This window comes from Somniosus microcephalus, chromosome 2, assembly GCF_052327205.1.
Source record: "Somniosus microcephalus isolate GS21.2 chromosome 2, FLI_Smic_1.0, whole genome shotgun sequence".
Taxonomy (NCBI): Eukaryota; Metazoa; Chordata; class Chondrichthyes; order Squaliformes; family Somniosidae; genus Somniosus; species Somniosus microcephalus.
Genome location: NC_140988.1, coordinates 179,148,446 through 179,166,565, shown reverse-complemented (window position 1 = coordinate 179,166,565; position 18,120 = coordinate 179,148,446). Strand labels below are relative to the sequence as shown.

The following is an 18,120-nucleotide window of genomic DNA, read 5'->3' as shown; positions in this document are numbered from 1 at the left end:
TCATCATACATGTGGAAGTTGACCCCGTCCCTATGGAAAATGTTGCCAAGGAGCAACAAGTCAACGAGGAAAAGAAGGGAACTAAAGATGGAACCTTGGGTAGTTGCAAGGTAACTACTTGAGAGAGTGAAGAGAGGTAATGGCTAGAGATATGGCTGGCTACATGGTTTCAGGTCAAGCATGGGCAAAGAAACCTCCCACTGATTACCATCGCCCTCTGAAATGGCCTAGCAAGCCACTCAGTTGTAAAAAACCACTACAAAAAACAATGAGAATAAAACCGGACGGGCCACCCAGCATCGACCTCGGCACCGGCTATTAATAATGGGAAACAAGGAAATGGCAGAGACTTTGAACAAATATTTTGTATCTGTCTTCAAGGTAGAAGACACTAAAAGCATCCCAATAATAATGGAAAATCAAGGGCAAAAGGGAGGGAGGAACTTAAAACAATCACTATCACTAGAGTACTAGGCAAACTAATGGGACTAAAGGCTGACAAGTCCCCTGGACCTGATGGCCTGCATCCTAGGGTCTTAAAAGAAGTGGCTGCAGAGATAGTAGATGCATTGATTGTAATCTTCCAAAATTCCCGAGACTCCGGAAAGGTCCCAGCGGATTGGAAAACCGCAAATGTTACGCCCATGTTCAAGAAAGGAGGGAGACCGAAAGCAGGAAACTATAGGCTAGTTAGTCTAACATCTGACTTTGGGAAAGTGCAGGAATCCATTAGAAATGAAGTGGTAGCAGGATATTTAGTGTGGTGAGACCGGTATAAAAACCGGAGAGAGGCGAGGCCCGAGACCAGTCGGGACCAGCGGGAGCAGCGAGGAGGAGCTCGGGAGAAAACCCGGCGACCAGCGAGGCCCGAGACCAGTCGGGAGCAGTGTGGTGAGACCGGTATAAAAACCGGAGAGAGGCGAGGCCCGAGACCAGTCGGGACCAGCGGGAGCAGCGAGGAGGAGCTCGGGAGAAAACCCGGTGACCAGCGAGGCCCGAGACCAGTCGGGAGCAGTGTGGTGAGACCGGTATAAAAACCGGAGAGAGGCGAGGCCCGAGACCAGTCGGGACCAGCGGGAGCAGCGAGGAGGAGCTCGGGAGAAAACCCGGCGACCAGCGAGGCCCGAGACCAGTCGGGAGCAGTGTGGTGAGACCGGTATAAAAACCGGAGAGAGGCGAGGCTTACCAGCTCAGCAGCGGGGAGAGAGGTAAAAAGTAATCAGTGTGTGACGTCACCAGGGAGCAGGTAGGTGATTGGTTGGTGAGTATTTCTCTTTTTTCAATACAAGCTTGAATTCTGTGGTGTTAAATTTCTGTGGTGTAGTGGGGATAGTTGGTAAATAAAGCGCCCTAGAGCATACCTGTAACTGGGGTATTGAATGAAGTTTTTAAGTAATTAAAGGGGTAAGTCATGGCAGGAGAGTTCAGACCCGTGCTCTGCTCCTCCTGCTCTATGTGGGAAGTCAGGGATGCTGCCAGTGTCCCTGATGACCATGTGTGCGGGAAATGCATCCAGCTGCAGCTACTTGTAGACCGCATTGCGGCGCTCGAGCTGCGGGTGGATGAATTTTGGAGCATAAGCGATGCTGAAAGGCTCGTGGATAACACGGTTAGCGAGTTGTGCACGCCTCAGGGTAGGGCAGCACAGGGGGTGACCATCAGGCGGAGCAACAAAGGCAGGCAGGTAGTGCAGGGAACCCCTGCGGACATCCCCCTTTCAAACAAGTATACCGCTTTGGATACTGTTGAGGGGGATGACTCACCAGGGGAAGGCAGCAGCGGCCAACTTCCTGGCACTGGGGGTGCTCCTGCTGCCCAGGAAGGGGGGAAAAAGAGTGGGAGAGCAATAGTGGTAGGGGATTCTATAGTAAGGGGAACAGATAGGCGTTTCTGTGGCCGTAGACGTGAATCCAGGATGGTTTGTTGCCTCCCTGGTGCCAGGGTCAAGGATGTCACTGAGCGGCTGCAGGGCATTCTGGAGGGGGAGGGAGAACAGCCAGTGGTCGTGGTCCACATTGGTACCAACGACATAGGTAAAAAGAGGGATGAGGTCCTGCAGCAAGAATTTAGGGAGCTAGGTGAAGGATTAAGGAGCAGGACCTCAAAGGTTGTAATCTCTGGATTACTCCCGGTGCCACGTGCTAGTAAGTATAGGAATAGGAAGATAGAACAGATGAATGCGTGGCTAAAGGGATGGTGCAGGGGGGAGGGCTTTAGTTTCCTGGATCACTGGGTCTGCTTCTGGGAAAGGTGGGACTTGTACAAGTCGGACGGTTTACACCTGAACCAGGGGGGAACCAATATCCTTGCGGGGAGGTTTGCTAGCACTGCTGGGGAGGGTTTAAACTAACTTGGCAGGGGGTTGGGGTACAAAGTGGAGCTATAGTAGGGGGTGATTTACGGCCAAATACAGAGGGAAAAACAAGTCAGCTGGGAAGGCAGAGCAAATATGTGAAGGCAAAAGAGAATATGGCAGGGCTGGAAGGCATTTATTTTAATGCAAGGAGTCTTGCAAATAAGGTGGATGAACTGAAGTTGTTGTTGAACACATGGGAGTACGATATTGTTGCTATCACGGAGACATGGTTGAGGGAGGGTCAGGACTGGCAGCTCAATATTCCGGGGTATAGAATCTTCAGGCGAGACAGAGGGGGGTGTAAAAGGGGAGGGGGTGTTGCAATATTAATTAAGGAGTCAATTACTGCTGTAAGGAGGGATGATATATTAGCGGGTTCCTCTAATGAGGCCATATGGGTAGAACTTAAAAACAAAAAGGGGGCAAGCACTTTGCTGGGAGTGTACTATAGGCCCCCAAACAGTCAGGGGGAGATAGAGGAACAGATATGTAGGCAAATCTCAGAGAAGTGCGAAAATAATAGGGTAATAATAGTGGGGGATTTCAACTTCCCCAATATAAATTGGGACAGTCAGAGTGTGAAAGGCTAAGAGGGTGCAGAATTCTTAAAGTGCATCCAGGAGAGCTTTTTGAGCCAACATGTAGAAAGTCCTACAAGAGAGGGGGCGGTACTGGACCTAATTCTGGGGAATGTAGCCGGGCAAGTGGTGGAAGTGTCAGTAGGAGAGCATTTTGGCGACAGTGACCATAATTCGGTGAGATTTAAGGTGGTCATGGAAAAAGACAAAGACGGCCCGGAAATAAGGGTTCTAAATTGGGGGAAGGCCGATTTTAATATGATAAGGCAGGATCTGGCCAAAGTGGACTGGGAGCAGCTGCTTATAGGAAAATCCACATCAAAACAGTGGGAGACTTTCAGAAGGGAAATAGAGAGAGTACAACGCCAACATGTTCCTGTAAAGGTCAAGGGTGGGACCAACAAGCAAAGGGAACCTTGGATGACAAGGGATATACAAAAATGCATTAGAAATAAAAGGGGGGCTTTTGGCAGTTACAAAAGACTAAAGACAGAAGAAGCCCTAGAGGAGTATAAAAAGTGCAGGGGCATACTTAAAAAAGAAATTAGGAGGGCGAGGAGGGGCCATGAAATAACACTGGCGAGCAAAATAAAGGAAAATCCTAAGATGTTTTATAAGTATATTAAGGGCAAGAGGATAACCAGGGAAAGGGTAGGGCCCATTAGGGACCAAAGTGGCAATCTGTGTGTAGAGCCAGAGGATGTAGGCGGGGTTTTAAATGAATTTTTTGCATCTGTGTTCACTATGGAGAAAGACGATGCAGACATAGAAATCGGGCAAGGGGACTGTGACATACTTGAACATATTAGCATCGAGAGGGAGGAGGTGCTAGCGGTTTTAGCGGGCCAAAAAGTGGATAAATCCCCAGGCCCGGACGAGATGTATCCCAGGCTGCTGTGGGAGGCAAGGGAGGAGATTGCAGGGGCTCTGACACAAATTTTCAGAACCTCTCTGGCCACAGGGGATGTACCAGAGGACTGGAGAACAGCTAACGTAGTACCATTATTCAAGAAGGGTAGCAGGGATAAACCAGGGAATTACAGGCCAGTGAGTCTAACATCTGTGGTGGGGAAATTATTGGAAAAAATTCTGAGGGACAAAATTAATCTCCACTTGGAGAGGCAAGGATTAATCGGGGATAGTCAGCATGGCTTTGTCAAGGGTAAATCATGTCTAACAAATCTGATCGAATTTTTCGAGGGGGTGACTAGTGGGGTGGATGAGGGAAATGCTGTGGATGTGGTTTACATGGACTTCAGTAAAGCTTTTGACAAAGTCCCGCATAGGAGACTGGTCAAGAAGGTAAGAGCCCATGGGATCCAGGGTGCCTTGGCGCGTTGGATCCTAAACTGGCTGAGTGGCAGGAGGCAGAGGGTGATGGTCGAAGGTTGCTTTTGTGACTGGAAGCCTGTGTCCAGTGGGGTACCTCAGGGATCGGTGCTGGGTCCCTTATTGTTTGTGATCTACATAAATGATTTGGATGAAAATGTAAAAGGTATGATCAGTAAGTTCGCAGATGACACGAAAATTGGTGGGGTGGTAAATTGCGAGGAGGAAAGCCTCCGGCTACAGGACGATATAAACGGGTTGGTCAGATGGGCGGAGAAGTGGCAAATGGAATTTAACCCTGAAAAGTGCGAGGTGATGCATTTTGGACGGACAAATAAGGCAAGTGAATACACAATGAGTGGTAGGACCCTAGGAAGTACAGAGGGTCAGAGGGACCTTGGTGTACATGTACATAGATCCCTGAAGGCAGCGGAGCAGGTAGATAAGGTGGTTAAAAAGGCATATGGGATACTTGCCTTCATTAGCCGAGGCATAGAATATAAGAGCAGGGAGGTTATGATGGAGCTGTACAAAACGCTGGTGAGGCCACAGCTGGAGTACTGTGTGCAGTTCTGGTCGCCTCACTATAGGAAGGATGTGATTGCTTTGGAGAGGGTGCAGAGAAGATTCACCAGGATGTTACCTGGGATGGAGCGCCTCAGCTATGAAGAGAGGCTGGACAGGCTGGAGTTGTTTTCCTTGGAGCAGAGAAGGCTGAGGGGGGACCTGATTGAGGTGTACAAAATAATGAGGGGCATAGATAGGGTAGATAAAGAGGAACTTTTCCCCTTAGTAGGGGGGTCAATAACAAGGGGGCATAGATTCAGGGTAAGGGGCAGGAGATTTAGAGGGGATTTGAGGAGGAACTTTTTCACCCAGAGGGTGGTTGGAATGTGGAACTCAATGCCTGAAAGGGTGGTGGAGGCAGGAACCCTCACAACATTCAAGAAGCATTTGGATGAGCACTTGAAATGCCACTGCATACAAGGCTATGGACCAAATGCTGGAAAATGGGATTAGACTGGACAGGGATGGATGGGCGGCGCAGACACGATGGGCCGAAGGGCCTCTTTCTGTGCTGTAAAACTCTATGACTCTATAATATAATCAAGCAGAGTCAACATGGTTTTATGCAAGGGAAATCATGTTTGACAAATTTATTAGAGTTCTTTCAGGATGTAATTATTATTAGTAAAAAAAAGTACAGTACTAGCAAAATTAATGGGACTAAAAGTCGATAAATCCCAAGGACCGGATGACCTACATCCTAGGGTTTTGAAAGAGGTGGCCATTGGGATAGTGGATGCATTGGTTGCCATCTTCCAAAATTCTATAGATTCTGGAACGGTTCCTGCAGATTGTAGGATAGCAAATGTAACCCCGCTATTTAAGAAAGGAGGGAGAGAGAAAACAGGGAACTACAGACCTGGCAACATCCGTGGAGAGAGAAACAGAGTCAACGCTTCAGGTCAAAACCCTTCATCAGGACCCAAAATTCCTGACAAAGGGTTTCGACCTGAAACGTTGACTCTATTTCTCACTCCACGGATGTTGCCTGGCCTGCTGAGTTTTTCCAGCATTTTCTGCTGTTATTTCGGATTTCCAGCATCCACAGTATTTTGCTATCGAACTACAGACCTGTTAGCCTCACATCAGTAGTTGGGAAAATGCTGGAATCTATTATAAAGGATACAATAACTGCGCACTTAGAAGCTAATAGCAAGATTGGGCAGAGTCAACATGGATTTATGAAAGGGAAATCCTGTTTAACAAACCTTGGGGTTCTTTGAGGGTGTAACTAGTGGAGTATACAAAGGAGAACCAGTAGATGTGGTGTATTTGGATTTTCAGAAGGCCTTCGATAAGGTCCCACACAAGAGGTTGGTGAACAATAATAGGGAACATGGAATTAAGGGTAATATACTAGCATGGATTGAGAATTGGTTAACAGACAGAAAACAAAGAGTAGGGATAAACGGGTCTTTTTCAGGCTGTGTTTAGTGGGGTACCGCAAGGATCGGTGCTTGGGCCCCAGCTATTCACAATCTATATCAATGATTGGATGAGGGGACTAAATGTAACATTTCCAAATTTGCTGATGATACAAAACTAGGTGGCAGTGTCAGTTGTGAAGAGGATGTGAAGGGGCTTCAAGAGGATCTCAACACGCTCCGTGAGTGGGCGAGAACATGGCAGATGGAATATAATGTGGATAAATGTGAAGTTATCCACTTTGGTAGAAAAAACAGAAAGGCAGAGTATTTCCTAAATGGTGAAAGATTGGGGAATGCAGATGCTCAAAGGGACCTGGGTGTCCTTGTACATGAGTCACTGAAAGTGAGTGTGAATATGCAGGTGCAGCAAGCCATTAGGAAGCCAAATGGTATGCTGGCCTTCATTACAAGAGGATTTGAGTACAGGAGTAAAGTAGTCTTACTCCAATTATATAGGGCCTTGGTAAGACCACACCTGGAGTACTGTTTACAATTTTTGTCTCCTTACCTAAGGAAGGATATACTTGCCATAGAGGGAGTGCAACGAAGGTTCATGAGATTGATTCCTGGGATGGCGGGACTGTCGTATGAGAAGAGATTGAGTAAACTAGGCCTGTATTCTCTTGAATTCAGAAGAATGAGAGAGGATCTCATTGAAGCATACAAAATTATTACAGGGCTTGATAGGGTGGATGCTGGGAGAATGTTTCCCTTGGCTGGGGAGTCTAGAACCGGGGGCGACAGCCTCAGGATAAAGGGTAGTCCATTCAGGACTGAGATGAAAAGAAATTTCTTCACACAAAGAGTGGTGAATCTTTGGAATTCTCTACCCCAGAGGGCTGTGGAGGCTCAGTCATTGGGTATATTCAAAACAGAAGTCGATAGATTTCTGACTAGTAAAGGCATCAAGAGATATGGCGATAGGGCCGGTGAATGGAGTGGAGGCAAAAGATTAGCCATGATCTCATTGAATGGCGGAGCAGGCTCGAAGGGCCGAATGGCCTACTCCTGCTCCTATTTCTTATGTTCTTATATAACGAGCAGGGTGGATAAAGGGGAACCAGTAGATGTAGTGTATTTGGATTTTCAAAAGGCATTCGCTAAGGTGCCACATAAAAGGTTACTGAACAAGATAACAGCTCTTGGTGTTGGGGGTAATATATTAGCATGGACAGAGGATTGGCTAACTAACAGAAGAGAGAGTCAGGATAAATAGGTCGTTTTCAGGTTGGCAAACTGTAACTAGTGGGGTGCCACAGGGATCAGTGCTGGGGCCTCAACTACTTACAATCTATATTAGTGACTTGAATGAAGGGACCGAGTGTACTGCAGCCAAATTTGCTGATGATACAAAGATAGGTGGGAAAGCAAGTTGTGAGGAGGACACAAAGAGTCACAAGGGATGTAGATAGGTTAAGTGAGAGGGCAAAAGTTTGGCAGATGGAGTATAATGTGGGAAAATGTGAGGCTATCCAATTTGGTAGGAAGAATAGAAAAGCAAAATATTATTTAAATGGAGAGAGGCTACAGGATGCTGCGGTACAGAGGGATCTGGATATCCTCATACATGAAACACAAAAAGTTAGCATGCAGGTACAGCAAATAATTAGGAAGGCAAATGGAATGTTGGCCTTTATTGCAAGGGGGATGGAGTATAAAAGTAGGGAAGTCTTGCTACAGCTGTACAGGGCATTAGTGAGACCACACATAGAGTACTGCGTACAGTTTTGGTCTCCTTATTTAAGGAGGGATATACTTGCATTGGAGGCAGTTCAGAGAAGGTGCACTAGGTTGATTACTGGGATGAAGAGGTTGTCTTATGAGGAAAGGTTGCGCAGGTTGGGCCTATACTCATTGGAGTTTAGAAGAATTAGAAGTGATCTTATTGAAACATTTAAGATTCTGAGGGGGCTTGACAAGGTAGATGCTGAGAGGATGTTTCCCCTCGTGGGGGAATCTAGAACTAGGGGGCATAGTTTTAGAATAAGGGGTCGCCCATTTAAGACTGAGATGAAGAGGAATTTCTTCTCTCAGAGGGTCGTGAATCTTTGGAATGCTCTACCCCAGAGAGCTCATGAGTCATTGAATATATTCAAGGCAGAGATAGACAGATTTTTGAACTACATGGGAGTGAAGGGTTATGGGGAACAGGCAGAAAAGTGGAGCTGAGGCCAAGATCAGATTGGCCATGATCTTATTGAATGGTGGAGCAGGCTCGAGGAGCTGAATGGCCTACTCCTGCTCCTGTTTCTTATGTTCTTATGTTATGTTCTCCCCTCAGCTGATGAATCAGTACTCCTCCACGTTGAACACCACTTGGAAGAAGCACTGCGACTAGCAAGGGCACAGAATGTACTCTGGGTGGGGGGCTTCAATGTCCATCACCAAGAGTGGCTCGGTAGCACCACTACTGACTGAGCTGGCTGAGTCCTGAAGGAAATATCTGCCAGTCTGGGCCTGCGACAAATGGTGAGAGAACCAACACAAGGGAAAAACCTAAGTGACCTCATCCTCACCACTCTACCTGTCACAGATGCATCTATCCATGACAGCATTGGTAGCAGTGACCACCGCACAGTCATTGTGGAGACGAAGTCCCATCTTCACACTGAGGACACCTTCCATCGCGTTGTGTGGCACTACCACCGTGCTAAATGGGATAGATTCAGAACAGATCTAGCAGCTCAAAACTGGGCATCCATGAGGGGTTGTGAGCCATCAGCAGCAGCAGAATTGTATTCCATCACAATCTGTAATCTCATGGCCTGGCATATCACTCACTCTACCATTACCATCATGCCAAGGGACTAACCCTGGTTCAATAAGGAGTGTAGAAGAGCATGCCAGGAGCAGCACCAGGCATACATAAAAATGTGGTGCCAACCTGGGGAAGCTGCAACACAGGACTACATGCATGCTAAAAAGCGGAAGTAGCATGCTATAGACAGGGCTAAGCCATCCCATAATCAACAGATCAGATCAAATCTCTGCAGTCCTGCCACATCCAGTCGTGAATGGCGGTGGACCATTAAACAGCAGCTGAAGGAGGAGGCTCCATGAACATCCCCATCCTCAATGATGGTGGAGCCCAGCACGTGAGTGCAAAAGACAAGGCTGAAGCATTTGCAAATATCTTCAGCCAGAAATGCCGAGTGGATGATCCATATCGGCCTCCTCCTGAGGTCCACATCACCACAGAAGCCAGTCTTCAGCCAATTCGATTCACTCCATGTGATATCAAGAAACGGCTGAGTGCACTGGATACAGCAAAGGCTATGGGCCCTGACAACATCCCAGCTGTCGTGCTGAAGAGTTGTGCTCCAGAACTAGCCGCGCCTCTAGCCAAGCTGTTCCAGTCCAGCTATAACACTGACATCTATCCAACAATGTGGAAAACTGCTCAGGTATGTCCTGTCCACAAAAAGTAGGACAAATCCAATCTGGCCAATTACTGCCCCATCAATCTACTCTCAATCATCAGCAAAGTGATGGAAGGTGTCGTCAACAATGCTATCAAGCTGCACTTACTCAACCTGCTCACTGATGACCAGTTTGGGTCCAGGGCCACTCGTCTCCAGACCTCATTACAGCCTTGGTCCAAACATGGACAAAAGAGCTGAATTCCAGAGTTGAGGTGAGAGTGACTGCCCTTGACATCAAGGCAGCATTTGACTGAGTGTGGCATCAAGGAGCCCTAGTAAAACTGAAGTCAATGGGAATTAGAGGGAAAACTCTCCACTGGCTGGAGTCATATCTAGCACAAAGGAAGATGGTTGTGGTGGTTGGCGGTCAATCATCACAGCCCCAGGACATCACTGCAGGAATTCCTCAGGGCAGTGTCCTAGGCAAAACCATCTTCAGCTGCTTCATCAATGACTTTCCTTCCATCATAAGGTCTGAAGTGGGGATGTTCGCTGATGACTGCACAGTGTTCAGCACCATTCGCAACTCCTCAGATAATGAAACAATCCATGCCCGCATGCAGTAAGACCTGGATGACATTCAGGCTTGAGCTGATAAGTGGCAGGTAACATTCACGCCACACAACTGCCAGACAATGACTATCTCCAACAATCGAGCGCCTAGCTACCGCCCATTGACATTCATCGGCATTACCATCGCCGAATCCCCCACCAATATCCTGGGGGTCACCATTGACCAGAAACTTAACTGGACCAGCCATATAAATACTGTGACAACAAGAGCAGGTCAGAGGCTGGGTATTCTGCAGTGAGTGTCTCACCTCCCGGTTCCCCAAAGCCTTTCCACCATCTACAAAGCACAAGTCAGGAGTGTGATGGAATACTCTCCACTTGCCTGGATGAGTGCAGCTCCAATAACACTCAAGAAGCTTGATACCATCCAAGACAAAGCAGCCCGCTTGATTGGCACCCCATCCACCACCTTAAACATTCACTCCCTCCACCACCGGTGTACCGTGGCTGCAGTGCGTAAAAGATGCACTGCAGCAACTCGCCAAGGCATCTTCGGCAGCACCTCCGAAACCCGCGACCTCTACCACCTAGAAGGACATGGGCAGCAGGCACATGGGAAAACCACCACCTCCAAGTTACCCTCCAAGTCACACACCATCCTGACTTCGAAGTATATTGCCGTTCCTTCATCGTCGCTGGGTCAAAATCCTGAAACTCCCTCCCTAACAGCACTGTGGGAGTGCCTTCATCACATGGATTGTAGCAGTTCAAGGCGGCGGCTCACCACCACCTTCTCAAGGGCAACTAGGGATGGCAATAAATGCTGGCCTTGCCAGCGACGCCCATCATTGAGGATGGGGATATTCATGGAGCTTTCTCCTCCTCCCGTTAGTTGTTTAATGGTCCACCACCATTCAGAACTGGATGTGGTAGAACTGCAGAGGTTTGATCTGATCCGTTGATTGTGGGATCGCTTAGCTCTGTCTATAGCATGCTGCTTCCGTTTTTTAGCATGCATGTAGTCCTGTGTTGCAGCTTCCCCAGGTTGGCACCGCATTTTTATATACGCCTGGTGCTGCTCCTGGCATGCTCTTTTGCACTCCTTATTCACACAAAAAATTTAGTGAAGCAAAGAATAAAGGCAGTCTTACCTCAGCTAAGGTAGTAAGAAGAGGGTCAAAGGCAACAGTCTCTGGTGGCTGGTCCCACTGCAGTTTATGACTGACTGAACCATGAAACAACCTGGTGGGAAAAAGCTGTGCATGAAACAATAATATTTAAAGAATTTGGATTTTAAATACCACTGCAATAATTAAGTACCTTCATTTATATAGTGCCTTATCACATCAAATTGTTTCAAAGCATTTTACACAATAAATCACTTCCGTGGCTGTTGTTATGTGGGTCAAAGTGGCAACCATTTTGTGCAGAGCAATGTCCCACAAATGACAATGAGATAAATCATCAATTAATTTGATTGAGGGGAATCTCTTCGATTGCAAGTGGAGACCACTTCAGACTTCTGATCCCTTCATAAAAATTGCAATTTACAATTGGGAGGAAAAAAAATCATGATTTTCAAACTCAATTAAGGTGCACACAGTACCATTAGAATACCATTAATTAAAAAAAAACTGAAAATAATTGGTGAATCCATACATCCACATATGCCACTGATTATCAATATGGTAATGTCTAGTGTTTAGTTATCTGAATTTGTGTGTTCATCCAGACTGATTGAGAAATGAAACACATTCTCCATTTTAGTCAGTGTCAGGGATAACATGACAAACAGAATAACGTTCCATCCATATTGCCCACACGAGGCAGTTTGCCTCCATCCTCAATGAGCTCCTACTGCAGTGTGATATGATTTTATTCCAATTGTCCTTTTCACTTCTAAATAAGAATTCAAATTCAGTGCCAATACCCCCAAATTGTGCAGATTTGTGTTGCAGACACACTCTCACTATAAACTACTCTCTTAGTTGAGTATTTTGCACTTATTATTGCTGATCTTTATGTCGATAGTCTAGGAAAGATTTAACGACAGAGATGAAAGGCCAGCATTCTACCCAGTTCCTTTTCTTAAATCTCAGTGATAGAATAAATGTCAAGTATTTTCAGCAACATTCAGATGCCACCCAATGAAACTACGTGTAATACACACTAATCAACACAAGAAAGCTTCAGGGATTCAGTGTATACCAAACCCTCAATCCTGCGCTAAGTTCAATATATGCACATATCAACATAGCGTAGGGTCCCTATTTAGTGTACAAGTTATTTAGGAAACAAAGGAATCTTACATCTATTTTACTTTTCATTACATAATACAACTTCTTGTGATTTTGGTTCAATTTAGTGATGTGTATGTAGATACTAATTAGAGGGTATATATTACAAATTAATATTAAAAAATGAAAAATCCCAGCAGTGAACTTCTATGTCAGGAGTGCAAATTCATAAAATCTATCATCATAATAGTTCTTTGTTTGAACTGACTGTGACCAGTACCTTTGCAAAACAATAATGAAGTGATTACAGCACACTAATTTGTTGATGAGGATATCAAACTGATATTACATAGTTAGCTCCACTTGCCATACAATTTCTAAGTGTGTTAATCCCCTCCTGCATTGATGGTATCAAATGACAAAATTGTTTTAAACATCTGAGAGCACATCACAGAATTTACTGTAAGTTAATTTCTTGATATAACTCCAGTAATTATGTTATTACAGTAATTTTCATCATTGCTCAGAATGACTTTAAAAGTACTTTGTAAAATTATCAGCATACATCATACAAAATAACAGCAACTAGGGGGTGATTCAAATGCAATTCAGACCACTCAAGGATATTATTTTAAGTGATTTCTGATGTTATCTGAACTTTCCATTAACCGCCTGTAATCAGTGCCAGGTATCAATCATTCTTTTTCAGGAATTACCTGCAGGGAATCTCTCTTTTAGCATACGCTGCGGCAAATGCAGATTGTTGACTCAATGGGTCGCTGAACTGAAGGAAAGATGTACATAATTGTAACATGTCAAATCTGAATCATTACAACAAAACCCATGCCCAACAAAATACAATATAGTATACAATATAGCTACTTACTTCAAAGATGTTAACTCTTAACCCTTCTCCCGGTCACATAATGTGATATAATACACCTGCTATTGCCGCAAAAGCCCATAATATGCAGTCAACAATATCACTTAATGTTTCCAGCACAACAAACTGAGGAACATCTACATAACTGGTCATTTAGAATGTTATATTTGGATCTTTCTCTCTCTAAGCAGCTCTACCAGGACATTGCTCATGGTGAGTTAGAGGATGTGCTGTTATATAGCAATATAAGGGGTGTAATAGCCATGTAATACATATTGGCCCAGATTTTGCTCGAGCAGGGCATCTCACGACTTTTTCCAAACCCTTCAACTCTAAAATTGTTTGCCCTGCAATTTGCTGAACTGCGAGCTAATAACGGCACGGCAAGGGGGCATCTGGGACCTTTGTGAACGATGAGAACAACAGTCTATCTCCTTATCCAATGAGATTTAAGGATTGAGGAAGAAACCGAGGAATGACGGAGTAGAGTCAAATGAGGTACAGAAAGGGAAATAAAGAGAGGGAAAGGAAGATTGGATTGAGTACAGAGTGAATAACCGGGAGTATGGTAAGTGTGGGAGTTTTAAGGGTTAATCTCTTTTAAAATCTAGTGTCAATTGCTAGTAGCTCTTAAGTAAGATCAACTGTTTAAGCTAAAATTTAAACTTTAAATTTTTAAGTTTCTTCAGGCTTAAGCAGAGACAAACAAGCAAGCGCTCCTGCTGGAGAGCTGCTGTAGTTAGTTAATTAGCTAAATAGATTAAACTGGTTCCTGAAACAGTAGCAGAGCAGTGCTGACTCATCTGAGTTACAAACAGTATAAACACAGGGGCCTGTGAGTGCAGTGAGCACAGAGTGAACAACTAGGAGTTTGGTAAGTGTGAGAGTTCAGTGAAGTGGGGGGAAGGAGGTGCTGGCTTTTCCTAATTTCTCCCGCAGAGCGGCGGTGGAACTGAGCGGGTGCAGACCGAGGCCCGAGAGCAGGGATAAAAGCAGCAGCAGACCTGCATCAACAAGAGAAAACAGCAGTGTGACGTCACAGGTAAGGCAGGTAAGTGATTGGTAGTGACTGTGGGCTAAGTTTTAAATTAACATATAGCATATAACTAAATTTTAAAAACTAAACTTAATTTAATAAACTAAACGAGGTAAATAATTTGATTAACACTAAACTAATTAATTAAATAAATAAAATAATGGGAGAACAGCAGATGTGTTGTCGCTGCAATATGTGGGAGCTTGTGGACATTTTTGTCCAGGGCGATTACATTTGCGGTAAGTGTCTGCGGCTCAAGGAACTTTGGCTCCGAGTTGAGGAGCTGGAGTCCGAGCTGCAGACATTGCGAGACATCAGGGAGGAAGTTACCTGGACCTTTTGCTCCAGGAGGCAGCCACACCCCTTAGATTAAATGCTTTAGAATTGACACGTGGTCAGGGACAGGAGGGTGTGACTGCGAGTGAGGTAGGTACGGGGATCCAGGAGGTAGTATTGCAGCAGCCTCAGTCCCTGCACTTGTCCAACAGATTTGAGGTTCTTGCAACCCTTGTGGACAAGTGCGGGGACGACGAGAAAACTAACCACGGCACCGTGGTACAGGAAGCCATTCAAGTGGGGAGAGTAAAAAGGAAGGTGGTTGTAGTAGGCGACAGTATAGTTAGGGGGATGGACACTGTTCTCTGCAGCCAGGAGCGTGAGTCCCGAAGGCTATGTTGCCTACCCAGTGCCAGGGTAAAGGGCATCTCCTCCGGGCTGGAGAACTTGGAGTGGGAGGGGGAGGATCCAGTTGTTGTGGTCCACATAGGTACCAACGACATAGGTAGGACTGAGAAAAAGGCTCTGCTGAGAGAGTTTGAGCAGCTAGGGACTAAATTAAAAAGCAGAACCACAAAGGTCATCATTTCAGGATTATTACCTAAGCCACGAGCAAGTTGGCATAGGATCAATAGGATCAGGGAGGTGAATGTGTGGCTCAAAGATTTGTGTGGGAGAAGTGGGTTTCGATTCGTGGGGCACTGGCACCAGTACTGCGGAAAGAGAGCTGTTCCGTTGGGACGGACTACACCTGAACCATGCTGGGACCAGAGTACTAGCAAATCGAATAACTAGGGAGGTAGATAGGGCTTTAAACTAAATAAGGGGGGTGGGGGAGGGGGGTTCCGGTGGAGAGAAATCTAGAATGCTAAAGAGAAAAGACAAGGAAACAGTGCAGGAAAGTGATTGGGGTAAGGATAACCAGATTGTGTCAGGAAGCGACAGAGCAAACAAACAAAAGAGTGCACTAACAAATAGGGTCCGGGTAAGAAAAAATGATAAGATAAATAGGGCCATAGTTTAAAAAAAAAGTTAAGATGTCTAAAAATGTTAAAAAGACAAATCTAAAGGCACTGTATCTGAATGTACAAAGCATTCATAATAAGGTAGACGAATTAACAGCACAAATAGATGTAAACGGATACAATATAATTGCAATTACGGAGACATGGCAGCAGGGTGACCAAGGCTGGGAGCTGAATATCCAAGGATATTCGATATTTCAGAAGGACAGGCAAAAAGGGAAAGGAGGTGGGTTGGCGCTGTTAGTAAAGGATGAAATCATAGCAATAGTGAGAAAGGATATTGGCTCAGAAAATCAAGATGTAGAATCAGTCTGGGTGGAGCTAAGAAGCACCAAGGGGCAGAAAACTTTGGAGGCCTATAGACAACTCCCACCAAACAGTAGTGGTAATGTAGGGGACAGCATCAAACAGGAAATTAGAGATGCATGTAACAAGGGTATTACAGTAATCATGGGTGACTTTAATCTACATATAGACAGGCCAAAACAAATTAGCGATAATACTGTGGAGGACCTGGGGGAGAGCAGCGACCGGAGGCGAGGCTTAAAAGCGGCGGCAGCAGCGAGGCCCGACCACAGCGGCTGGACCTGGGGGAGAGCAGCGACCGGAGGTGAGGCTTAAAAGCGGCGGCAGCAGCGAGGCCCGACCACACAGTATCTAATTAAATAACAGTGTTTCTTCTTCTTCACTCTCCTCTCCCTCTTCTTGGTCAACCACTGGCTGGCAGGCTGCATTTCTTGGGTGTCTGAAATGAGGAAGGTACAAGGGTGGAGTTGTTGTGAGGGGAGGACGGAAAAGCAAGAGGTGCATGTGAGAAGGAGGATAACATGAGGATACGAGCATCTTGTATCCTTTCAGCCCCGCTGCTGGTCAAGGGCTCAGCCATACCCCTGCAAAGAATGGCCAGCACTGTCTCCTCCAAGGTGGTGAGGTGAAGCTAAGAATGGGAGGTATGCCTTGTGCTTAGTACAGATTGTTGGTAGGCGAGTGATTGGGGGTGGTGGGAGGAGTCGTTCATTGAGAAGTGTGCGAGGCTGATGGTACAGTTGGTAGGAGACGGCTTTTGAAGATGCATTCACTGAACTTGACCAGTGGCTTCAGGTCATGAAGCTTCTTTGGGCACTGGTGCCAGGTCGTGGCGGCGACACTGCTGCCAGTGACAGCTTCGGTGATCTGGTCCCACATCCTTCTTTCTGGAGGGCCTCCTGGCCCCTGTGGGTAGAGGACCTCTCTTGCAGCATTGGACTGCTGCATGTGAGACCCTGGGTGCCCCTTCCCTGGTTTGCTGAGACATTTGTCTTAGTGCTGAAGCACTTTTAGCATTTTTCTAGGTGCGGAAGGCAATTCAGCGCTACAAGCTGAAGACTCCCATTTGGGAATTCTTTTCAATGTTAATTTTTTTTCAGAAGGCAGTTGAGCTGTAAGGGATAAAACTGCTTTTTTTAACATGTTTTTTATTTTTTTTCATTTCAGAAGGCAGTTACCCTTTAAGTGACCAAACTGCTTTCTGAAATGACAGCCTTGCTTTAAGAGAAGGCAGTTCTTGCTGCAATTACGCTACGGTCATGATACATTGGGGCTTCCTGCCGGGACTAACGCCACCAGAACGGCATTGCATACTAAGTTTAGTGCTGGGCTAATGTTAATTAGCCACCAGCGCCAATTTACCGATCCTGCCAGCGCCATCATTTTCGGCGGCTGTTAACACCGGCCTGCAGGTTTTTATCACTATTGAATTTCTAGGCCAAAGTCTGGTCTTGCTGGGGAAATGCTGTGCCCTAGTGGCTCAATGACAGCCACAGGACTCCATGTTTATCAGATTTGATTGGAAAAAGGGGGGCAAAATCTTCTAGCATAGGTGTCATCCTGATTGGTTAAGTGAATGTAGGGTCACACCTCAGTAAAATTAAGATATAAAAATAGAGGGTTCTGCACCCCTCAGATCGATCAGTGTTAGACAATCGGTAGTCAGTATTAGCCGCAGTAATAGACAGTCTGTAGTAATCTTTTTCGAGAGAGAGCAAGCTGCCTCTCTTTGTCTTTGTAGAAGTAGCAATCCTAGTTCACTTAGGTTCTCTTTTTCTTACAGAAACCTTTATCTAGCAGATGCACAAAGCTGCCTTTACAGGTACTGCATATTAGGACAAGGAGTAAAACACTGAGTTAGCTTGGGAGGCTGTACAACCGTTCAGGCAATGTTAAAAGCGTCAGTTAATTATGAGTAGTCTGACATTGAGAAAGTTGAGCGTGAACTCAGCCCAGATATCACCACTCATGCTGTAAGATGGGTCAAAACCAAAGATCCAAATGAAACAGATAGCTCTGCCGCAAATGAGTTCATCGATTCAACACTCCAGAAGCTAAGGTCTGCGATCCAGGGAAGGAAGATTAAATCAACCATGCCGCTTGTGAGGTTGTGTAATCTTGGAACATTGTTAATCACACATGTAGACTTGAGCCAGTTGATAGAC

At 45.8% G+C, this 18,120-nt stretch overlaps 1 protein-coding gene across 2 annotated transcripts in view; it reads right to left on the bottom strand.

Annotated features, from left to right (window-relative positions):
* The window catches only part of LOC147123138 (PACRG-like protein), a 73,121-nt gene that overhangs the window by 38,007 nt on the left and 16,994 nt on the right, over positions 1-18,120 (bottom strand). For both annotated transcript variants that reach the window (XM_085967626.1, XM_085967634.1), the window contains exons 3-4: positions 13,146-13,213; positions 11,344-11,434 (exon numbers count right to left, since the gene is read on the bottom strand). In XM_085967626.1, the coding sequence (XP_085823752.1) occupies positions 11,344-11,434; positions 13,146-13,213 (159 nt within the window). The remainder of the gene's footprint in view (positions 1-11,343; positions 11,435-13,145; positions 13,214-18,120) is intronic.